This window comes from Salvelinus sp. IW2-2015, linkage group LG36 (assembly GCF_002910315.2).
Source record: "Salvelinus sp. IW2-2015 linkage group LG36, ASM291031v2, whole genome shotgun sequence".
NCBI classification, from domain to species: domain Eukaryota; kingdom Metazoa; phylum Chordata; class Actinopteri; order Salmoniformes; family Salmonidae; genus Salvelinus; species Salvelinus sp. IW2-2015.
In genome coordinates, this window is record NC_036875.1 from 8196304 (window position 1) to 8222295 (window position 25992).

Sequence of the window (25992 nt, forward strand, 5' to 3'; positions counted from 1 at the left end):
CGAGCTGGATGGACCCAGCTGGCCTGGCACAGCGACATCCACCACAATCTTGAAATTACACTCTCTCTCTCTTTACTTCTCTTTCCTTCTGTCTCTCGTTTGTCTCTTTTCTTCTCTCTCTATCTCTGTGTCTGTTTCTCTCTCGCTCTCTGTCTCTTTCTCTATTTCTGTGTCTCATTTTCTTCCATTTTCTCTTGCCCTCGTCTGGCTCTCATTCTTTTTCACTTTCTCTGGGCTGCCTTCTCTGACTCTATTTCTGATTTCTCTCTTGTCACTCTCTTCGCCTTCCTCTCTAAACCCTCTACCTTACCCAAAGTCCCTCTTTCATTCCCCCTCTCTCTCCCCTTTGATGTCCTCTCTTGATCCCTCTCTCCCGCACTTGTTTTTTGAACAGAAGTACCCTCTTTGTCCTCCTGTTTATAGAGGCTAATCTCCCATTCTCTCTCTCTCTCGCTCTCCCTTCCTCTCCCTGCTGTTATGGTGAGACCTCAGCCCTCTCTCCTTTTCTTTTCGTTCTCTCCTTCACACTCTCTCTTTCACTCTCTCTCTCTCTGCTTGTATGATGAGGCTTCACCTCTATCTCTCGCTCTATCTCTCTCTCTCTCTCTCTCTCTCATTCTATCTATTCTGTTTTTCTTTTTCTCATGGCGAGTCTGTGTGAACCCGGAGACCGTGGGTGGACTAACCTTTTATAATCTAAACAAACCAGCTTCTGGCAACAAGTCATAAGAGCCAGCCAGTCAGCTTGTCATCTGAGCTAATAGATGGCGGTTTGGACATGAGCAGTGACGTTTGTTTACCGTGCGTTTAAATGTAGACATGTTGCTCGGAGGATTTATGGATTTCTCTGTGCTCCGAAGGAAAAGTTTGCAAAAGAGAGATTGTAATTGCGAAACCTCTTTTTGAACTCGTATCAACTCACCTCATCTACACATAGACGATCATACCGGAAGCCAAAACACCTGTCTAACTGTTAACAGTACCATAACAGATGCACTTGATGGAATACACTTGGATCATTGGAGGAGAGAATAAAGGACAGGGTTGAATCCTTATGTTTAGATATGGCTCTGCTGAAACTTTCCTAGAACAGTGGTTCCCCAATTTTCTTTGTGATCACATGAGGCTTTTGAATGTCTTTGATTGCGTTTAAACCCAAGAGGGACTGGCTGTGGCGGTCCCGACGCACATTTTGGGAAGCACTTAACTAACTCTCCATTTCCGTTGAACATTTTTTAAATCTGGAAATTAGTATACTGCCCTCATAGGCATGAAGGAAGTGGGCTTTCTTTGTGGTCACCCAGAAATAGAACATTTCCCAAACTATGTATTGCAACGGTTATCGTTACTTAGGTTTGGTACGGGTGTGTGTAACTTATCCACACCCACTGCCAGATCTTCTAACCTTTGACCTCAACCCCCTCCCTCTCCTCCTCCTCCTCAGATGATGGCCAAGCCCAGCGAGCCAGGGCCGGGTCGACAGCACGAGAGCCACCCGGAGGAGACAGAAGAGGAGCTAAGGGAGCACCAAGCCCTGTGTCCCCAGGAAGGAGTCCTCATGCYCGGGGTGACGGTCAAGCAGGAGCCCCCGGACCCTCAGGAAGAGGAGAGGGACAACCGAGAGAGGATGATCGACCAGGAGCTGCTCTTCAGACAGGTAGGACAGAGGAAAGAGGAGAGGACACAGACAGACACACACACACACTTGACACACAACATTTGAAAAAATGTTGAAAAGAGCTGGAATATCCAAATGGACAGACCGAGAAAGAAGACTACACACACGTGTACTGCATGTGTGATAGTGAACAGAATGTAGGCTATTTTCATTTTTAGTCAGTTCACGAGAAACCGACACCCACACATGGCTTACTCTTGCTGWATTGACACACAAACAAACACACACACACACACACACACATGCAAGCACACACAATGACACACACGCTGTACTCCTACTCACAAAGTGAAATAGCGTGCAGGTTTTTATCTGAATGGCTGAGGTCAGCCTCACGCCTCCTCTCTACTGCTGAATCTGAGTTAGTCTCCCGAGGGCCACGCACACACCGACACACACACACACACAAACACACTTAGCCAGAACACCATGTCATCCCTGTCTAACATGCAGCCATGCAGTCGGTCCAAATCCACTGTCCTTCCTGTCACCATGACGCCCACACACCCCACATCCCCCGGCAGGAAGTATAGCACTGGGGGCCCCTGGGAAATGAAGTGTTAGAGCAAGGAGCGATACCCCAGTCTAACCCTGCTCTGTTAATTACCGTAGTGGCAATTCACTAAGTGGCAGTACAGTTTCAGAATCTGGATCCCAATAGCACCATACAGGAAAAACCTATAGTATATTGTTCATACTAAATACGTTCATACCAGTATGCCAGTGCCACCAAAGGCTTTCGCAGGAATTGGGCTGATTCTAAGTGAAATGATACTGAATGCATGCATACTTGCATACCATTTGTATCTTAATGTTCCTAAAGCCGCTCACACATCTAATCCACATGTCTGTCTAGCTTATGATAGTAGATTCATATGCGTCGAGCGCCATCTTCTGGTTAGTAAGATATCCTGCAGCAGTTCAACAGATGCACACAAAAGCAGAATTTGGTGTGTGTGTATTAGCTTACGTGTGTGTAACATTCTCTCTCTCTCTCTCTCTCTCTCTCTCTCTCTCTCTCTCTCTCTCTCTCTCTGTCCTCTCTCTGTCTCTCTCGCCTCTCTCTCTCTGTCTATCTCTTCCCTCTCTCTCTTTCTGTCTCTCTCTGTCTCTCCTTCTCGTCTCTTGTCTTCTTGTTCTCTCTCTCCCCTCTCGCTCTGTCTCTCTCCCCTCTCGCTCTGTCTCTCTCCCGTCTCTGTCTCTCTCTCTCTCTCTGTCTCTCTGTATCTGTGTGAGCAGCAGGCTGTGTTATTGGAGCAGCAGAGGATGATCCAGTTAAGGAACTACCAGGCTTCCATGGAGTCAGCCGGCCTGTCAGTCACCTTCCCAGTACACCGCCCCCTCTCCAGGGCCCAATCATCTCCCGCCTCAGCCTGCTTCCCTCCCATTGTGGTACAGCAGGAACCGCCCACCAAGCCTCGCTTCACCACTGGTTAGTGTCCAAGCACCCCTTGTCTGTATCACACACACAAATGCACATACGTACAGACACTCACTCACACACGCATGTGTAGACACAGACACACAAACACAAGCACAAGCGAATCAAATGTATTTGTCACATGCTTGGTAAACAACCGGTGTGGACTGACAGTGAAATGCTCACGGGACCTTCCCAACAATGCAGAGAGAGAAAACAGAAAAATAGTAGCACGAAGAATAAATACACAATGAGTAACTAGAACTGGTCACGAGGTACACCACGCACACACTCTCTCTCTAACCTGTAGTCTGTATCTCACTCACACACACACTCCCTGTTCTCTTAGATTAGTCTGTCCTCTCTCGGTGAAAACATTTTTTTTTTTTACCTCGGCTCTCTTTTTCCCCTAAACCACTTTGAGAGCCCCATGGTCCAGCATACTGATCAGCCGTGCAGTGTGCGTGTGCTGTTGTCAGAACCTGTCTCCCAAACAGTCTTATTAACACTGTCTTTCATAACCCTGTGGGTGTGTGTGTGCGTCTCCCCTCTCCCCTCCAGGCCTGGTGTATGACACGTTGATGCAGAAGCACCAGTGTATGTGTGGCAACACCAACACACACCCGGAGCACGCCGGACGCATCCAGAGCATCTGGTCCCGACTGCAGGAGACTGGACTGAGGGGCAAGTGTGAGGTACGGAAACCCTACACCCCCAACCCGATCACTCCGTTCTACCACTTCTGGTCTCGTGACCCTCCCACCCCAACGGGAGGGCAGGTCCCGCTCAGCACCAGTCAAAGTTCTTCTCTGTCCTGGCACCCCATTGGTGGATCAGGATTCCCCTAACATCCCTGTCGATCTTCCGAAAATGTCTGAAACGAACTCTTTAAAGAGTATCTTGAAACCCCCCCCCCCCCCTTTTCTCTGGGGAATTAGATAAAGGGTCTCGTTGCCAAAATACTGAAGTATACCTTTAACATGAATGCACTAATTGTAAATCGCTCTGGATTAGAAACATCTGCTAAATGCTCCTTTTCTTCCATTGTATCCCTGATTTCAGCACTGACTCAAAAGTAATAGGACAGGTTAAAGTGTGGCCTGCTCTGTGGTTTCACCCATATAGTCTTTTTTTTCCATCAGTGCAGAGACTAAGGAGAGGAATCCACTCTGGAGTATAAATTCAGGTCCCCTGTCAGAGTAACTGAGGAAGTTTGTTTGCCAACCTTTCTCAATAGTATAAAGTGGCTGCCTTTACCCATCCAACCTGGACTATTGAAATGGAGCCGTTATTCCACTTTCAGACCATTTCTGACCAGGAGAGGGCAGTGTTAAACCAACCTCCCTGTTTACAAAACAGCCCACAGCAAGTTGCCCGTAGAGCAAACCGTTGACAAGTCCTAACCATAACCATTCGGGGGGGAAAATTCTAAACTGATCTTAGACCAGTGTTTAGCTTAGGGGGTTGTTTTTGAAGTTTTCTGTTGTTTTGAAGCGCTGGTAGAGATTAAAAGCTGCTAGTGGGTTGAAGCTGAATTTGAGCTAATAGTGGGTCTTATCATAGTGGGTCTTATCATAGTGGGTCTTATCACGCGCTGCACCTGTTCTGTGACCATCCACACACACACACACACACACACACACACACACACACACACACACACACACACACACACACACACACACACACACACACANAAGCTCCAGCGTTTTTTAATTTTTTTTTACCTAATCAACCGCCATTTTATTTGTTGTCGTTCCATTCTCGTGTTATCTCGCCACAGTTGGAGCTAGATCAAGTCTGTCCCTATGCTCGGTCAAGGCCGCTACCTCTCTGCCAATAATGACCGCACGCACAGACACACACACACACACACACACACACACACACACACACACACACACACACACACACACACACACACACACAGAGAGACAGACAGACACACACACAGACACACACAGAGAGACAGAGAGAGAGATGTGACCATCCACACACACACACACACACACACACACACACACACACACACACACACACACACACACACACACACACACACACACATACTTGCTCAGCAAGAGACATGCTTTACTGTTCATCTGAGAGGTATAAACACAGTGTAATGGTTCCTAAATGGGGATGATCTATCCTGCATCACACTCTGCGCTGTGCGTGTTTGTGTCTGACCTCCTCTGCATCTCACTCGTTCACTGCGTCAGCGCTACGCTTGGTTGCATAGCTGCCGTCTCTGTTTTTCCTGAATGGCACAAACAAACAAACAGGTCCCGTCCCCAGACTTCCTCCCCTCCCTTCCCCTCTGCTCTCCTCTCTCACTCTCCTGTCTTTCTCTCTTTGTCTCTCTTTCACTCACACACACACACCCTTCGGTCCTCCTTTACGACCACCACTGTAACTAATTGGAGATTCCTGGCTACAGGTGTTACCCTGTCCCCCCCCTCCTCTCCAATCCTCCTCAACTCCCTCCTTTTCATCTTTCCATCCCTCCTGTCCATCAAAAGCTCAGGTGACCCTTGGGGATTAGTAAAGCAGGAGTGTGTTATAACTAATGGATAAAGCATTACAGATACAGGTGTCATAGTAAGTGTGACCAACTCTCTCGCTCTCTCTCCCCCTCTCTCACTACCCCTCTCTCTCTTTCTCTCTCCCCTCTCGCTCTCTCTCCCCCTCTCTCTCTCTCCCTCTCTCACTACCCCTCTCTCTCTCTTTCTCTCTCCCCTCTCGCTCTTTCTTTCTCTCTCTGTCTCTCGGTCTCTGTGTGTCTCTCTGTCTCTCTACCTCTCTCTCTGTCTCTCTACCTCTGTCTCTGTCTCTGTCTCTCTACCTCTGTCTCTGTCTCTCTGTCTCTCTGCAGTGTATCCGAGGGCGGAAAGCCACTCTGGAGGAGTTGCAGACGGTTCACTCTGAGGCCCACGTCCTTCTGTATGGAACCAACCCACTCCGACAGAAACTAGACAGTAAGTCCTACACCAGTGCTGATCTAGGATCTGTCCAAATAATCTAATTCACCATGATCTAAAAGGCTAAACTGACCCTAGATCAGAAAACCTACTCTGAGATGCTTTGTGGATATGGCCCATACCCAAGTGGGTGTTGGTGCTTAATACACTATACAGGATCAGTTGTGTAGATGCTCTCAGTATAGTGAGGGCGAATCCCAACTCCCACTAAAGTCAAATTTTCACATTGTCTTCCATTGACATCAATGCATGTCAGAAGTTAGGATTGGCATGTATCTGACCGAGTCTGTAATACCTACATGTTTCAAGCAGACCACCATAGTCCCTGTGCCCAAGAAAGCGAAGGTAACATGCTTAAATGACTACCGCCCCGTAGCACTCACGTCGGTAGCCATGAAGTGTTTTGAAAGGCTAGTCATGGCTCACATCAACACCATTATCCCAGACACCCTAGACCCACTCCAATTCGCATACCGCCCCAACAGATCCACAGATGACGCAATATCAATCGCACTCCACACTGCCCTTTCCCACCTGGACAAAAGGAACACCTATGTGAGAATGCTATTCACTGACTACAGCTCAGTGTTCAACACCATAGTGCCCTCAAAGCTCATCAATAAGCTAAGGACCCTGGAACTGAACACCTCCCTCTGCAACTGGATCCTGGACTTCCTGACGGGCTGCCCCCAGGTAGTTAGGGTAGGCAACAACACGTTTGCCACACTGATCCTCAACACTGGGCCCCTCAGGGGTGCGTGCTTAGTCCCCTCCTGTACTCCCTGTTCACCCACGACTGTGTGGCCAAGCACGACTCCAACACCATCATTAGGTTTTCTGTCGACACAACAGTGTCTGATCACCGACAATGATGAGACAGCCTATAGGGAGAAGGTCACAGGAAAAGGAGGGCCGAACAGGCCCCCATTAACATCGACTGGGCTGTAGTGAAGCGGGTCGAGAATTTCAAGTTCCTTGGTGTCCACATCACTAACAAACTATCATGATCCAAACACACCAAGACAGTTGTGAAAAAGGCACAACAAAGCCTTTTCCCCCTCAGGAGCTTGAAAAGATTTGGCATGGGTCCCCAGATCTTCAAAACGTTCTACAGCTGCACCATCGAGAGCATCCTGACCGGTTGCTTCACCGCCTGGTATGGCAACTGCTCGGCATCCGACCATAAGGTGCTACAGAGAGTAGTGCGTACAGCCCAGTACATCACTGGGGCCAAGCTTCCTGCCATCCAGGACCTCTATAGGCTGTGTCAGAGGAAGGCCCAAAAAATAGTCAAAGACTCAAGTCACCCAAGTCATAGACTGTTCTCTCTGCTACCACACTGCAAGAGTTACAAGAGCGCCAAGTCATGCCCCTAGGCCATAAGACTGCTGAACAATTAATCAAATGACCCCCCCCATTTGTTTTGTACAATACTGCTACTCGCTGTTTATTATCTATGCGTAGTCACTTTACCTCTACCTATATGTACAAATGACCTCGACTAACCTGTACCACCACACATTGAATGGATATGGCCTTCGTTATTGAAAATGTTATTGTGTTCGTTCTTATTTTTTCTTTAGCTTATTTAGTACATATTTTCTTAAATCTATTTCTTGAACTGCATTGTTGGTTAAGGGCTTGTAAAGTAAGCATTTCACGGTCAGGTTTACACCTGTGACAAATACAAATGGATTTGATTTGGTTTACATGCACAAAGTACAGTACATGAACAAGATTGCCTACAGTATGAGAGTGTATACGACGATAACAGTCTCCCATAGACTGCTATCTCCCCCCTCTCACACCTCCGCCGTCTGTTATTACAGGGCAGAGCTGGTCTAATGGTAGTGTTCCTCCACCAGACCATTATCAACTTTATTATCTGCATTATAGCCTTCTGTGTAAAGAAAAAGCCAGGAAGCTCCAGCGTTTTTTAATTTTTTTTACCTAATCAACCGCCATTTTATTTGTTGTCGTTCCATTCTCGTGTTATCTCGCCACAGTTGGAGCTAGGTCAAGTCTGTCCCTATGCTCGGTCAAGGCCGCTACCTCTCTGCCAATAATGACCGCACGCACAGACACACACACACAAACAATGTTCCATGACATCACCCCTCTGTGTTTACTCCCTCCACCCAAAGTGTTCTGATCCATCACCTAAATGTTTCCTATTGGTTGAGAGAGAGAGGATGACTAACGGCTTGGCTCAAACATCGAACTATGACRACCCTGGCTGTCATATCGGAGTGAACCAAGCAGTGCCTGTCGAAGAACAGTCATTTTGTCCAAACCTTTTTAGTTACTGTAGCACGGTGTACATTTTGCTCTGCCCGGAGTACCCCTGAACGACCCCCAAGTACCCGCAGGAGAAACACTGTTTTGGACTGTTGGACTTTCCGTATTTCCACTTGCACCATTTTAAAAGTGTTTACTTCAAATATGTGTGATTATGTTGTGTATTCTGTCATGCGTCAATGCTCTAGGAGTGTCTGCTATATGAATTCATATTAATGCAGAAGTGTAATGATCAACTCAGGGCCCACTAAGAATAGTGAAGGGTTACRGAGACACATTTGAAATGTTCAGGCCCAAAGGTGAAACGCTGCTCTCTCCATTAGACTGCACTAAAAATCACACGCACATACACAGGTGTAGCCTATGTTCTCAAATCACGCAGGGTGTTGTTTTAAGGGTGTGGGGTTTCCACTTCACAACGTTTTGCTCGAATTTGTACGGGTCAAGATTCGTTTATATCTCAAAGGGGGATGTCGTGTCTAAGTTGACGCTGTAGTCATCTTGCAGATGCTTCTTGACTGGAGAGACTGGTCGGGCATACTGTGTGACAAGGGAGTATTCTGGCGGCTGCCTCTAACCTCTCTCTCTCTCTGTCTCTCTCTCCACCCCCCTTCTTCCTCTCTCTCCCTCTCAGGTTCATTGACTCCCATGTTCGTGAGGCTGCCTTGTGGAGGGGTAGGGGTAAGTCACTGCCCTACTTATTCTCCCCTGTCTAATAATGGTATGGCGTGTTATCCCACACACACACACACACACACACACACAACACACACACACACACACACACACACACACACCACACACACACCACACACACACCACACACACACACACACACACCACCCTGGAGCACCAGAGGCAACCAAAACTGTTGCTCTGCTTTCTGTCGAGTGGGTAATTGTGACCATATGTTTTCTAAAACAAGCTGTGTCCTGTAGAGTGGGTGGGAGGGCGCTGTCTGTGTGTTGAGGGGACACTGGAGGGGGGGGGGTTAAGGGGGAGGTTGGGGGGCAATGCTATGTTGTGTGTGTGTGTGTGCTTGTTCCTTTCAGTGTGAAGGTTGGGGGGGGGGGGGGGGCAGGTAAGAACAAGGTCAGCTGGGTTAGTGTATGTGTGTGACCCTCTGTCTGTATGCTTGCATTTCGTTGTCTTCATGGGGTGTGTGTTCCCTTGCGTACTGTATGTGTGGAAGTGTGTATTGGAGCGTGTGAACTCAGATTGTGTGCTTGTTGCTCCCTAGATCAATATGTTGACTGAGGTCTGATTTTCAATCCCTCTCCCTCTCCCCCTTACCTATCTCTCTCTCCACGGAGGGCGTCTAGCTGGGTCTGTTGTGCTGCCCGCTGCTGCCGGCGGGAAACAGAAGGGGATCTGCTCTGTTTTATGGAAATMAGGCTAAATTGTTGTCTTCCTGTAGTCCCAGCACAGCGCCTCGGCTCATCAAATTACCCRMTCWGCCTGAGCAGAACTGCCACTCTTTCATTCCAACACGTTCCCTCACTCTCTTTGGTTCCCRAGTCCCTCGTTTTCCTCTCTCTCGTATCCCCCTATCGCTCGTACTGGCGCGCCTCTTTCGCCTCGTCTTACTCAGTCTCAGTCTTGCAAGTCGCTTTCGTCAGGGCTACTCTGCCCTTCCGACGTTGCACTTTCTTCTCCTTTAGGGGCTAGTGACATACTTTGGCGCTGTGTCCCTCCCTCCCTCGCGCAATCTTTTCTTTCACTTTTTTACACACTCCTCAGTTCATCCCAGGGTACATTGTCACATTTTGTCGTCTTCTTCCATTTTTTTTTTGCTTGATCACTCGATTACTTTATCATTCATTTCCTTGATTACTTCCTCACTCACTCACTCACTCACTCACTCACTCACTCACTCACTCACTCACTCACTCTGGTGCAGCCGTCACTCTTCATTCAACTCCCCCGTGCCCTCTCCCCCCAACCCTCCAGTCTTCTTTGCATCGTAAATGCACCGCAGACTCACAATTCGTGACAAAGTCCTTCTTGGCGTGACTTGAAAAGGCCCCCTGTGTTCCTTTTCTCTTCTAACTCTAGCCTTGAGCGTTCCTGCCGTTGAAAAGCCAAATGCAGCAGGCAGGGATCGCCAGAGTCGATCAGCGACCCCGAGGTTCACAGAAACCCTGCAGGACCCCCACAGACTCCCTCTCGCTCTATCCCTTCTCTACATTTACGTTGACATTGTAGTCATTCGGCGGACGCTCCTATCCAGAGCGACTCACAGTTAGTGCGTTCATCGTAAGATAGCTAGGTGAGACAACCACATATCACAGCCACCGTATSTACATTTTCATCAATGAAGTAGCAAGGTCAGAGCTAGTGGGGGAGGTGGGTGAGGCGGTAGTGTGAATGGGGGGTGCTGTGGGATTATTTTAGATACTGTTTGAAGAGGTAGGGTTTCCGACGTTTTCGGGAGATGGGCAGGGGACTCTGCTGTCCTAATTTCAGGGGGAAGCTGGTCCCACCATTGGGGTGCCAGGACAGAGGAGAGCTTGGAGGGCCAAGAGGGATAAGAGACCAGAGGTGGCAGAATGGGGCGCTCGGGTTGGGGTGTAGGGTTTGAACATAGCCTGAAGGTAGGGAGGGGCAGTTCTTCTTGCTGCTCCATAGGCAAGTGCCATGGGCTTGTAGTGGATGCGAGCTTCGACTGGAAGCCAGTCTCTCTTTCTCTCTCTCTCTCTATCCCCCCTATTTCTCTCCTCCTGTCTTTCCCTCTGCCAGCTGTTTTCTTKTCCTTAGGTTATTCCATCTCAGAATTCAACCTTAACCCGGAGGGGGTGAGAGAGAGAGAGAGAGCACAAGTTGGTTCCTTGATCCACAAGGAACCATGCAGTCAGTGTTACAACAKGGAGTTAAGAGTCCTATATGTATGCTGAGTGTGTGTATGTGTGCAACAATATGTAGTCTAGTGGTGTGTAGAGGAGTAAAGATGTGTGTAGAAGTACTGTGTGTGTGCGCTGTGATTGGGGCCACGGAGCAGGCGTGTGTCAGCATAATCAGCCCCGACTGATGAATGCCTGGCCTCTCTCTCTGACCACATGCACACCCACACCTCCACAACACCGGGACTAGCCAGCTCCCCCCACCCCATCCCACATCACTCTCCATGCCTCTCCCCCCCCCCCCTTTAAAATATTTAATATTTCTCTCCATCTACAGTATATCCCTCATCTCTCCCAAACTTCTCCCATGGCTCAATATTGACACACGTCTGTGAATAAAAGCCATCTCACCTCTCTCCCGGACGTTAACATCACACCTCTACTAGCATGCTTTTGTGTTCCCCCATGGGATCCCACCAGAAGCATACTCAGACGGACAGACGTGTGAAGAGCAAATTAGTTCCCCCTATCCTTTAGCTTGACGTACAGGACGTGCATGTGTTTGTGTGTTTTTGTGTGTGTGTTTGTGCAACTGTGTGTATGTTTTGTGCATGTGTGTTTGTGTGTGTGCTGTCTCTTATACACATCTAGATGTGTATAAGAGACAGCGTCTGTGAATAAAAGCCATCTCACCTCTCAGCCCGGACGTTAACATCACACCTCTACTAGCATGCTTTTGTGTTCCCCCATGGGATCCCACCAGAAGCATACTCAGACGGACAGACGTGTGAAGAGCAAATTAGTTCCCCCTATCCTTTAGCTTGACGTACAGGACGTGCATGTGTTTGTGTGTTTTTGTGTGTGTGTTTGTGCAACTGTGTGTATGTTTTGTGCATGTGTGTTTGTGTGTGTGTGTGTGTGTGTTTGTGTGTGCCAGCAGGCTATTCGTGCGTGCGCATATACAAGAAACTAAGCCTGGCTGTCCAAACTGAGTTTCTGTCTGTAAGGGGAGTCATTCACGTCAGTTGGATTGACCCATAACTCACTCTGAGAGTCTCTTTTCTGCTCAGCAATCAAGTCCCTTTTTCCCCCCCGCTCTTCCTGTGCAAGCGTTGATACAATACAAGGGATTTGTAAAGACTCTGTGTGATTGTGAGTGTGGTTAGGGGCTTTTGTATTGTAGCTTGGGTGCACATATCTTCTTCACTCTTTCTACCTCTGGAATTGTTGGGACTGGGAGGACAAATGGCACCACAGCCATCCTGGTCCAACATTGTCTAATTGTATGCTTTACCCTGTTTACATTGTGCATTATACATGAACACGTATCTATTGCGCATTACATAAATGTGCATGTGTGTTCGTGTTCACAGGTGGACAGCGACACCATTTGGAACGAGGTCCACTCGTCCAGCGCGGCTCGTCTGGCTGTGGGCTCCGTTGTGGAGCTGGTCTTCAAAGTGGCGGCTGGAGAGCTCAAGGTTAGCCCCATGTCCCTCGTCATCGTGTGTCTGTCTAGCTGTCTGTCTGTCTGAATGCCTATATTACCAACGATAATGCCATCTCGCGTCGGACGCTGAATGCTAATGCTAGCCCATCTCAGGTGAATAGGTGGCAGAGTGGGAGCGTTGATCATTAGACCACATTAACGGCGTTAACGCTAGCCCCACTCAAGTGAGGTCTATTAATATGGCGCCGAAGAACATGGCTGATGTTTTACATTCTCCCAACTAATTGTGCAATTTTGTTTAAAAAAAATGCATTTTGTGTAACTTCTTTTTTTAAACTTATTGTGTACATAATGTTGCTGCTACTGTCTCTTATGACCGAAAAGAACTTCTGGACATTTTCCATTTTCCTTGCACCAGCAGAACAGAGATGCTACCTCTGGTATGACGAGGTGGGGGTGTGTGTCTTTTTGTCAATAACCGCTGGTGCGCGATGTCTAATATTAAAGAGGTCTCGAGGTATTGCTCGCCTGAGATAGAGTACCTTATGATAAGTTGTCGACCACACTATCTACCAAGAGAGTTCTCATCTGTATAATTCGTTTACCACCACAAAGCGAAGATGGCACTAAGACCGCTCTCAACCAGCTGTATAAGGCCATAAGCGAAGAAGAAAATGCTCACCCAGAAGCGGCGCTCCTAGTGGCCGAGGACTTTAATGCAGGCAAACTTAAATCAGTTTTACCAAATTGTCGCTTCGAGACAAGCAACGCTGAAGCATGCACGAGAACACCAGCTGTTCTGGATGACTGTGTGATAAAGCTCTCGGTAGCCGATGTGAACAAAACCTTTAAACAGGTCAACATTCACAAAGCCGCTGGGCCAGACGGATTACCAGGACGTGTACTCAAAGCATGCGCGGACCAACTGTCAAGTGTCTTCACTGACATTTTCAACCTCTCCTTGGCCGAGTCTGCAATACCTACATGTTTCAAGCAGACCACCATAGTCCCTGTGCCCAAGGAAGCGAAGGTAACCTGCCTAAATTATTACCGCCTCGTGGCACTCACGTCGCTAGCCATGAAGTGCTTTGAAAGGCTGGTCTTGGCTCACATCAACAGCATCCTCCCGGACACCCTGGACCCACTCCAATTCGCATACCYCCCCAACAGATCCACAGATGACGCAATCTCAATTGCGCTCCACACCGCCCTTTTTCACCTGGACAAAAGTAACACCTATGTGAGAATGCTGTTTATCGACTACAGCTCAGTGTTCAACACCAAAGTGCKCACAAAGCTCATCACTAAACTAAGGACTCTGGGACTGAACACCTCCCTCTGCAACTGGATCCTGGACTTCCTGACGGGCCGCCCCCAGGTAGTAAGGGTAGGCAACAATGCGTCTGCCATGCTGATCCTGAACACTGGGGGCCCTCAGGGGTGTGTACTTTGTCCCCTCCTGTARTCCCTGTTCACCCACGACTGTGTGGCCAAACACGAKTCCAACACCATCATTACGTTTGCTGATGACAGTGGTAGGCCTGATCACRGACAACGATGAGACGGCCTATAGGGAGGAGGTCAGAGAACTGYCAGTGTGGTGCCAGGACAACAACCTCTCCCTCAATGTGAGCAAAACAGGAAAAGACGGGCCGAACAGGCCCCCATTAACATCGACGGGGCTATAGTGGAGCAGGTCGAGAGTTTCAAGTTCCTTGCTGTCCACATCACCAACGAACTATCATGGTCCAAACATACCAAGACAGTCGGGAAGAGGGCACGGCAAAACCTTTTTACCCTTAGGACACTGAAAAGATTTGGCATGGGCCCCCAGATCCRCAATAGGTTCTACAGCTGCACCATCAAGAGCATCCGGACGGGTTGCATCACCGCTTGGCATGGCAACTGCTCGACATCTGACCGTAAGGCGCTACAGAGGGTAGTAGCGGCCCAGTACATCACTGGGGCCAAGCTTCCTGCCATCCAGGACCTATATAATAGGCGGTGTCAGAGGAAAGCCCATAAAATTGTCAGAAACTCCAGTCACCCAAGTTATAGACTGTTTTCTCTGTTCTCTGTTTTCTCTTGCCGCACGGCAAGCGGTACCGGAGTGCCAAGTCCAAAAGGCTCCTCAACAGCTTCCACCCCCAAGCCATTAGACTGCTGAACAATTCATAAAAATAGCCACCGGACAATTTACATTGACACCCCCCCCCCGCTACTCACTGTTTGTTTGCTACCTATGCATAGTCACTTCGCCCCCACCTACATGTACAGATTACCTCAACTAACCTGTACCCCTGCATACTGACTCGGTACCGGTGCCCCCTGTATATAGCCTAGTTACTGTTATTCTTATTGTGTTACTTTTTATTATTACTTTTTATTTTAGCCTACTTGGTAAATATTTTCTTCTTCTTGAACTGCAGGGCTTGTAAGTAAGCATTTCACGGWAAAGTCTACACTTGTATTCTGGGCGTGTGGCAAATAAAGTTTGATTTGATTTGAATTAGGCACAGGGCTAGCTTAGCTTTATTAATTTAGGCTTGTTAGCCGTGCTCTCTCTTAACACCTCCAGACTCGGTAGGAATGCCCCTCCCTACCGCAAAGCTCTCATTAGCACTTTCCAGACAGACACTCCTCCCCTGCTGCCCGCCTCCCTTCCTGTGTCTGTGGCCTCTCCTGGCAGCGCCCGACTGTCGTTTGAACTCCGCGGGGCGGCCTAGTGCGTGGGCATCGCTAATTGGCTAACGCTAATAGTCCCCGCTAACACCCCGGCTTTATTAGCCTGCCCACCTTAGCCACCTGCAGAGCTGGGTAAGGTAACGGAGACTTATGATAATCCGTCTCTCCGCCGTTGGCATAGGATGCTAAATTGCTAACGCTCGCAGAGGGTTTCAGCTAGGACTTAGGGCTTCAACTAGCATGTTCACTCTCTTTTTTGTCCCAGTGGAATTGGAAGCGTTGGTTTGGGGAGGCAGTTAGTGCATACCGTAAAATGGATGTGATCTATTGTTATTTGAAGGTTGTTGTTTGGAGTGTATCTGTTGATGAGTATGTAAGCCATTTACTGAACACCACTGGTTGTTGTTACTGAGATTTATTCACTTGTTTTATTCGTTCATGAACTCGTTTGTTCATCCATTTATCTCGATTGATTTATCGAGGGCATGGCTCTCTTTCTAAGAATAAGGACCTGAAATGATTCATGAAAAAATGCCTGCGCTCTACATACGGGTTAGAGATCACAGGAAGTGACCTCCTTGCCCCTTAACCCCATCTTAGCACACACACACACGTAACCCCAGAGAGGCAAACCAGACTCTAACATCACCTGCCACCCCCTCGTGCCTGTTCAAGTGAGCCTTGCATCTGCATCATCAATGTTTCTAAAATAGAACTCAATGGAATTCCATTAATCTCTTTAAATCACACACACTCGCTCTCTCTCGCACACACAGCTCTTTGAAAGCGGTCCCTATCGTCAGAGGGAATCTGAGTTCCTTCTGTCCCTCTGCTAGAATAATATCCTCTGCGGCCAGGCGAGGTGGAGAGTAATCCACAGCAGCTGCCTCAACATCATTAGACTGGACTACAGGGACACAGGTCACCTCACCATGTACACATACCACAGTCAGTCAGGGCCCCAAAAACACTGGGCGTCCCTACCAGTCCCCATATGTCCCCACATTACACCAGGACTGTAAACAGTCGGCGCGGGAGCAGCGGGAGTCCCCCAGGTCCCTACATTAACACAACATCCACGCCTCGCACTGCTGCTCTCAGCTGTCAGCCATACCTTTGTGTGTGTGTGTGTGTGTGTGCGTGCGTGTTTCAAGATTTATTAGTCGTAAGTACAGGATACACATGGTATACACTGTCCAACGAAATGCTTACTTGCAGGTTCCTTCTCGACAATGCAACAACAATAAGAAATAATACAAGATAAAGTAAATGGCTCAGTAGAATAGAATAAACATTTTCGCGTGTGTGTGTCATCGGCAGTGTCTGACCCTCCTCCCTGTCAATGGCAAAACAATTAACTGTGAGCCACAAGGGGATTTAGGGTCATAGAGGCAGAGAACTGAATACTGCATGGAGAAACTGGAATGTGTGTGTGTGTGTGTGTGTGTGTTTTTGGTGTGTGTGTGTGTGTGTGTGTGTGTGTGTGTGTGTGTGTGTGTGTGTGTGGTGTGTGTGTGTGTGTGTGTGTTGTGTGTGTGTGGTGTGTAGTGTGTGTGTGTGTGTGTGTGTGTGTGTGTGTGTGTGTGTGTGTAAGTAGGTATTTTCGTGTGTGTTTATGGGGTTATGTGTTTATCTGTGTTATTATAGTACGAGTGTCTGTTAGTCTGTGACTGATCAAGGCCTTATGGGTAACATGGCTCCCTCTTCTCTGATTGGCAGAACGGCTTTGCTGTAGTCCGGCCCCCTGGACACCACGCAGAGGAGAGCACACCTATGTAAGTCCCACGTCATTTATGTTTCTTTCTTCTCATTGGATCAGATCTTATTGTTATGGAAACAGTATGAGATTTCGAGCAAAATCTAATTATCAGAACCCTAATCACAATACCTGTTGGACTCTCTCTCTCTCTCATCACTCCATCACATAGGGGATTCTGTTACTTCAACTCCGTGGCCATCGCAGCTAAACTTCTGCAGCAGAGGCTCAGTGTCAGTAAGATCCTGATTGTGGATTGGGTGAGTTCACCTTGGACTTCCTGTGCTTTCACACAGAATGAGGTGGGGCTCAGTCATTAGAGCATGGCGCTTGCAAGGGGGTAGTGGGTTCGTTTCCCGCTGATGCCACCCATGCGTAAAATGTATGCACGCATGTCTTTAAAGTTGCTCTGCATACAATTGTCTGCTAAATGACATATATTATTATATAAAATAATGTGACCTGTCTTTGCCAGCAGCATACCACCCTACATACCATTCATTGATGGCTTGCTTCTGAAGCTAAGCAGGGTTGGTCCTGATCAGTCCCTGGATGGGAGACCAGATGCTGCTGGAAGTGGTGTTGGAGGGCCAGTAGGAGGCACTCTTTCCTCTGGTCTAAAAAATATCCTAATGCCCCAGGGCAGTGATTGGGGAGACTGCCCTGTGTAGGGTGCCGTCTTTCGGATGGGACGTTAAACGGGTGTCCTGACTCTCTGAGGTCATTAAAGATCCCATGGCACTTATTGTAAGAGTAGTGGTGTTAACCGCGGTGTCCTGGCTAAAATTCCCAATCTGGCCCTCAAACCATCACGGTCACCTAATAATCCTCAGTTTACAATTGGCTCATTCATCCCCCTCCTCTCCCTTGTAACTATTCCCCAGGTCGTTGCTGTGAATGAGAATGTGTTCTCAGTCAACTTACCTGGTAAAATAATGGATAAATAAAATTTAAAAAGAAATCTTTATTAACATTTGTTAATTTTCTGCGTAGGGCATGTCCCCAACAAAAKAAAATCTTTGTCGACCGAGAGCCGCCTTTTTAAACATATTTTTAAATGTGTATTTTTCCCTATATAGACACACCCTATGTGTTAATAAAAATAACTATGTATAGGCTACTGAGCTTATCTGATGCTTTAAGCACACTGTGATGCATTAATTAAGACACACAAATGACTCAAGAGGGAGCCAGAGATCAAGATAGCCTAACTGGAAGAGAGGAAAAAAAATCTGACCCTCCTCCTCCTCCGCCTTCACAGATTCTGCCATTAAGCTCCTGAAGTTGCCGGGTAATGGGCTACATCAGGGTCGGCAACCTTTTCCATTTGTAGTGCCAATTTATCTTACCATTTCTACCACCAGTTATGATTTTCATATGCACATTTTCATGGAACAGTTTCATTTAATTTATAATAAAGTCTTCGTATTGCAAAATCATGATGTGCTAAATCAAAATTCAAAAAATAACTTCTATAGCCATTTCAAACTATGTCAAAATTGCCTGCATAAAGCCCCCAAAAGAAACATTGCAGCCTGCAGGTAGAAAATATCCTGATAAAAATAAATATCCTATAAATTACATTGGCTACACATGGCCTGTCTGCAAGGAACTTGAAACGTTGTATCAACTTGGTCTGGCCTGAAGCTGGTGCTAGCGAACTTGCATTGTATAACATATTTTGGGCCAGTGAGCTCCGGACAGACAGATCTTTAGGTAATTTGTGCAAGGGATAAGAAGTAATCAGGTAGGCCTATTTAATTACGTTTCCACCGGATCAGAGCACTACATTTTTCCCCCTTTCACACACCAAGTGGTTATATTTATAAAAAATATTTAAAAAGTGAACCTTTATTTAACTAGGCAAGTCAGTTAAGATCACATTCTTATTTACAATGACGGCCTACCAGAAGGCAAAAGGCCTCCTGCGGGGACGGGCTGGGAATAAAAAATAATAATAGGACAAAACACACATCACGACAAGAGAGACACCACAACACTACATAAAGAGAGACCTAAGACGACAAAATAGCATGGCAGCAACACATGAAAACACAGCATGGTAGCAACACAACATGACAACAACATGGTAGCAACACAACATGGTAGCAGCATTAAACATGGTACAAACAGTATTGGGCACAGACAACAGCACAAAGGGCAAGAAGGTAGAGACAACAATACATTACGCGAAGCAGCCACAACTGTCAGTAAGAGTGTCCATGATTGAGTCTTTGAATGAAGAGATGGAGATAAAACGGTCCAGTTTTAATGTTTTTTGCAGCTCGTTCCAGTCGCTAGCTGCAGCGAACTGAAAAGAGGAGCGACCCAGGGATGTGTGTGCTTTGGGGACCTTGAATATACACTACATGACGAAAAGTATGTGGACACCTGCTCGTCGAACACCTCATTCCAAAATCATGGGTTGGTCCCCCCTTTGCTGCTATAACAGCATCTACTCTTCTGGGAAGGCTTTCCACTAGATGTTGGAACATTACTGCGGGGACTTGCTTCCATTCAGCCACAAGAACATTTGTGAGGTCGGACACTGATGTTGGGCGATTAGGCCTGGCTCGCAGTCGGCATTCCAATTCATCCCAAAGGTGTTTGATGGAAGAACACAAATGTCTAGAATGTCAGTGTATGCTGTAGCGTTAAGATTTCCCTTCACTGGAACTAAGGGACCTAGCCCGAACCATGAAAAACAGCCCCAGACCATTATTCCTCCTCCACCAAACTTTACAGATGGCACTATGCATTTGGGCAGGTAGCATTCTCCTGACACCTGCCAAACACAGATTTGTCCGTCGGACTGCCAGATAGTGAAGCATGATTAATCACTCCAGAGAACATGTTTCCACTGCTCCAGAGTTCAATGATAGCGAGCTTTACACCACTCCAGCCGACGCTTGGCATTGCGCATGGTGCTCGGTCTTGGAAACCCCTTTCATGAAGCTCCCGACGAACAGTTGCTTCCAGAYGCAGTTTGGAACTCGGTAGTGAGTGTTACAACCAGGGACTGACGATTTTTTTACACGCTTCAGCACTCAGCGGTCCCGTTCTGTGGGGTTGTGTGGCCTACCACTTCGCAGCTGAGCCTTTTCCACGTCACAATAACAACACTTACAGTTGACCGGGGCAGCTCTGGCAGGSCAGAAATTTTCCAAACTGACTTGTTAGAAAGGTGGCATCCTATGACGGTGCCACGTTGAAAGTCACTGAGCTCTTCAGTAAGGCTATTCTACTGRCAATGTTGGTCTATGGAGATTGCATGACTGTGCTCGATTTTATGCACCTGTCAGCAACAGGTGTGGCTGAAATAGCCGAATACACTCATTTGAATGGGTGTCCACATACTTATGTATATACAGTATAGTGTATATATATGTGCTACCGCTCAAGTAAAAAAATCTTGGTCCACCAACAGCCTAACAACCAAACAATCGACCAGTCGACTAAATGGGGTCAGCCCTAGTTCTGCGAGTCTAATATAATGCTTTTACAGACCAAGTTATTCAGTGGCAACATACAGTACCTGTCTGTATAACATGATATGAGACATATGTCTGGCGTTAGAATCTGGGAAATTGATGCCATAATAATCTTGGTACCAGATCTTGCAAGAGCGCTGGACACTGTGCGTCATGTCATTTATCAGTACGACACACATTTGTGTCAAAAAGCGCTGCTTATAAAGACTGTCAAGCTAGGGTATGTACAGTTGAAGTCGTAGGTTTACATACACTTAGGTTGAAGTCATTGAAACTCATTTTTCAACCACTCCGCAAATTTCTTGTTAACAAACTATAGTTTTGGCAAGATGGTTAGAATATCTACTTTGTGCATGACATTTTTCCAACAATTGTTTGCAGACAGATAATTTCACTTATAATTCACTGTATCACAATTCCAGTGGGTCAGAAGTTTACATACACTAAGTTGACTGCCTTTAAACAGCTTGGAAAATTCCAGAAAATGATGTCATGGCTTTAGAATCTTCTGATAGGCTAACTGGCCAGGTCGCAGTTGCAAATGAGAACTTGTTCTCAACTAGCCTACCTGGTTAAATAGAGGTGAAATAAAATAAAAAATMGACATAATTTGAGTAAATTGGAGGTGTACCTGTGGATGTATTTCAAGGCCTTCCTTCAAACTCAGTGCCTCTTTGCTTGACATCATGGGAAAATCAAAAGAAATCAGACAAAATTGTAGACCTCCACAAGTCTGGTTCTTCCTTGGGAGCAATTTCCAAATGCCTGAATGTACCACGTTCATCTGTTCAAACAATAGTACGCAAATATAAACACCATGGACCACACAGCCGTCATACCGCTCAGGAAGGAGACGTGTTCTGTCTCCTAGAGATGAACGTACTTTGGTGCTAAAAGTGCAAATCAATCCCAGAACAACAGCAAAAGACCTTGTGAAGATGCTGGAGGACACAGGTACAAAAGTATCTATATCCACAGTAAAACGAGTCCTATATCGACATAACCTGAAAGGCCGCTCAGCAAGGAAGAAGCCACTGCTCCAAAACCGCCATAAATAAGCCAGACTACGGTTTGCAATTGCACATGGGGACAAAGATCGTACTTTTTGGAGAAATGTCCTCTGGTCTGACGAAACAAAAATAGAACTGCTTGGCCATAATGACCATCYTTATGTTTGGAGGAAAAAGGGGGAGGCTTGCAAGCCGAAGAACACCATCCCAACCGTGAAGAACGGGGGTGGCAGCATCATGTTGTGGGGGTGCTTTGCTGCAGGAGGGACTGGTGCACTTCACAAAATAGATGGCATCATGAGGAGGCAAAATTATGTGGATATATTGAAGCAACATCTCAAGACATCAGTCAGGAAGTTAAAGCTTGGTCGCAAATGGGTATTCCAAATGGACAATGACCCCAAGCATACTTCCAAAGTTGTGGCAAAATGGCTTAAGGACAACAAAGTCAAGGTATTGGAGTGGCCATCACAAAGCCCTGACCTCAATCCTATTGAAAATTTTTGGGCAGAACTGAAAAAGTGTGTGCGAGCAAGGAGGCCTACATACCTGACTCAGTTACACTAGCTCTGTCAGGAGGAATGGCCAAAATTCACCCAACTTATTGTGGGAAGCTTGTGGAAGGCTACACGAAACGTTTGACCCAAGTTCAGCAATTTAAAGGCAATGCTACCAAACACTAATTGAGTGTATGTAAACTTCTGACCCACATGGAATGTGATGAAAGAAATAAAAGCTGAAATAAATCATTCTCTCTACTATTATTCTGACATTTCACATTCTTAAAATAAAGTGGTGATCCTAACTGACCTAAGACAGGGAATTTTTACTAGGATTAAATGTCAGGAATTGTGAAAAACTGAATTCACATGTATTTGGCTGAGGTGTATGTAAACTTCCAACTTCAACTGTTGGTCAGAAACTGAAAGAGGAGCGTATTTTTACATTTTAAAGGCCTTTCGAATTAGAAAATGTCTCTATAGAAACTTCTAAAGCAGTCCCGTCAAGAAATAGGCACTTAGTTTAAAAATAACCTTCTTTAAAAGTTGTCATGTGTGAGATAATGCCTCGATATAGAAGCTTAAGTCACTTTTTTATGTTTGACTATGTAGGAAGGTCTACTGAAATGAAATGGAAAGTAATAGATATTGTCACGCAGCAATAGGATTTGTAAAACAGACTTAATCCAATTGTACTCTTAAAACAACCCTCTGAACTAGTCACAAAGGTTGTAGGATGTTAGATAGTGGCTAAGCACGACAATGGAGAGCATTCTTTTCTGGTTTCCACTTGCTATTAGTCTTCTATGCCCATCTGACGACTGATTCAAGGTTGATTTTGTTGTTTAGCGCACAATGCTTATGGATAGGATTTGGATGTGGAGACCTGATCCTAAATCGGTTGTTAGAGTCAGGAAGTAACCATAGCCCGCCACTCTCCCTGTCTGTCAGGATGTTCACCATGGAAATGGCACGCAACAAGCATTCTACAGCGACCCCAACATTCTCTATCTGTCACTCCATCGCTACGACGATGGCAACTTCTTCCCCGGCAGTGGAGCGCCTGATGAGGTGAGTGGCGGAGTGTGTGTGTGCGGTGTTTCCCCTATAATTTTTTTCAGCAGCATTGGCAAAGTTAGTGTTTGGGGGGGGGGGGGCTGAGAGACAAATTGCAGTTTCAAAGCTACATTTCCTGCTATTCCACACATTTTGCAATGGCATTGAGACAACATTTTACAGTTCAAAAGCTAGTTTCCTGCAATTCTACACATTTTGTCATGGGACTGAGAGAAAAATGTCAGTTTAAAAGCTAATTCCCTGCAATTCTACACATTTTGTCATGTGGCTGAGAGAACAGTTGCAGTTTTAAAGCTAATTCCCTGTAATTCTACACATTTTGCCATGGGGCAGAGAGAAAATTAGTTTTCTGCAATTTTACTCATTTTTCCAAGGCTTATGCCGTGTTTTTATGCTATCTGAGTGACTCAAACATTATAACAAAATTAATCGGGGGCCCCTTGCCATGACATAAAAAAAATAAAGATTCTCCTGACTGTCTCGTTTTTATTTCGGTGATTTGTATTATTTAAAAAATATATATATATATATTGCTCTATTATATTTTCTACATACTTTACATCTGGTTTTAATCGTTTTACACTGAAAACATTTTACCATCCCGAAAATGTATATATTTTTTTCAACACCAATGCTTTCCTCTTGCTAATGAAAAACGACGTAGGGTTCCAAAATTCTTGTCACTTTCCCCAAATCCCCGGGTTTTCCCGAAATTTCTGGTTGGAGGATTTCTGGCTTATTCCCWCCTGATTCCAGGATCTTCCCGGAATCAGGAGGGGGTACCTTGGAATTTTTTGAAAGTTACAGCAATTTTGCCGATTGGTGACCACTCACTAAGTTGAAAACGGATCATCAAATTAAATGGTGGCCGTGTTTCACCATTCAGTCAAACACTGGACACTATACTTTCTGCCATCCCTGGCTCAATAACTAATAATGACCAGAAAATAGATTTTTGGAAATGTTCCTGTTATTCACAGTCAAATTGGCAACATAAAGAAACTCAACTGTTGTTGGCTCTRCCCTAGTAATTGCTACAATATTGACAGTAGTCCAATTGTAGCATTTCCTGATACATGTTTCTTAATGATGAGGCCAACCGCCACTTAGTTCAGATTATTGATGTTGTTTGTAGAATGCCCAGACTTAATGTAAAAGTGTGTGTTGCGTGCCCTTGTGTGTGTGCGTGCATATATTAGTGTGTGCTCTTGCCTGGCAGCTGTAATCTGATCTTTGACAGGTAAATAGCAGGAATCGCAGCAGTCTTTTCCTAGAGATACTACATATATTACCAGAAAGGGCTTCGATATGGTCCATCTACAGAGGAATGGTCAATCAATGTTCATAGGTTATGGTGTATGTGTGTGTAATTTTGCGTGTGTGTGCCTGTTGTGTGCGTGACTAACCTATGTTGCGTTGTGTGTGTTGTAGGTGGGCACTGGGGCAGGCATGGGCTTCAATGTGAACATGGCTTTCACCGGGGGACTGGAACCACCCATGGGAGACGCAGAGTACCTGGCTGCCTTCAGGTAACACACAAACACGGACTAGCTACCACAGAGTATGGTGATGTTTTCTTAAGCTGGGAACACCAGCGCATGAAATCAAATGAGAGAAAATGAGGGGCCTGTTTAGTGGGGAATTTGCAGCGATGGGGGTTGGCTGTTGGAGTGTGGAGTGCTTAGGGAGCACTCGACTGAGGAGAGGGTTGTATTTCAACAGGCTGAATYTCCCAGTGGTCCGGCTGTCCTGACAGTTCCCACCTCTGGAACCATATACAGTGYGGTTCAAAATAATTGACACCCTTGATAAAGATGAGCAATAATGAGWGTATAACATAAATAATTCAAATACTGAGCTATATTGAGAGTATGAGATAATGATGAGTGAGAAAGTCACKGAGGGTCAAAGAGCATACCCCCAAGACATGCTAGRCTCCCCTGTTATTGGTAATGGTGAGAGGTTGTTAGCATGTCTTGGGGGTATGATCGTTGACCCTCTGTGACTTTCTCACTCATCATTATTCACGATTCATTCAGAATTATCCGTAATCATGATAGCATCCCGCTTTAATGTAGAAGTGTAAACATAAAAAGGACTACGAAAACGGATTGGGCAAATGTAAAATATCCCTGCCAAAAATACAAGTCATGTTCACAAATACAACCACGTTAACATTATTTGGGGTCAAACCTCAGTCAAATACATATGTCAAATAATTCCATACGTTTCAGGTGCACTTGATTAATTTGCCCTGTACAATGGAACCAAATAAATAGTCCCAAAAGTGTACATATTGTCCACACATTGTCTATTTTACAGTAATATCTATTCATATGATACACTACATCAACGTTACATCTCATCCAGAGCAGAAGTACTGAGAGAATTTCATCTGGGGGAAAAATGCATGGTTCACCATGACTGTGTGAAAAGCTCCCATCCAAAAATAACAGTAAGTGGGTTCTATATGGCTGAGAGGCCATGAAACATGAAGTATGATGTGTTGTAGTGCACGGCCGAGGCAAAGCTTTGTGGCGGCCTCTTTTATCTGCCAAGCAGGCTGATGCCAGGGCTGAACTCCATTAGGTCCGCTGTCTGGGGCTATTTATAACCCACCTACACACTCGCACTGTACACACACACATAATTCGAGCAAGCGCATATAGACACACAACACAAACACACAAGAAAACACAAACACCACTCGGAACTCATGCACGCATACTCACAGGCACCAATGTGTGCATACATACACTCACCCACCCACCAATGAATGAATGCATGCATACACTCATAAACACAC

The 25992-nt window shown here is 46.2% G+C and overlaps 1 protein-coding gene across 1 annotated transcript in view; it reads left to right on the forward strand.

Moving 5' to 3' along the window:
- The window catches only part of hdac4 (histone deacetylase 4), a 238108-nt gene that overhangs the window by 174868 nt on the left and 37248 nt on the right, over nucleotides 1–25992 (forward strand). The window contains 10 exon segments of the mRNA XM_070437721.1: nucleotides 1445–1657; nucleotides 2918–3110; nucleotides 3660–3793; nucleotides 5974–6076; nucleotides 9012–9058; nucleotides 12591–12698; nucleotides 17072–17127; nucleotides 17281–17368; nucleotides 23061–23180; nucleotides 24618–24715. Of these exon segments, the coding sequence (XP_070293822.1) occupies nucleotides 1445–1657; nucleotides 2918–3110; nucleotides 3660–3793; nucleotides 5974–6076; nucleotides 9012–9058; nucleotides 12591–12698; nucleotides 17072–17127; nucleotides 17281–17368; nucleotides 23061–23180; nucleotides 24618–24715 (1160 nt within the window).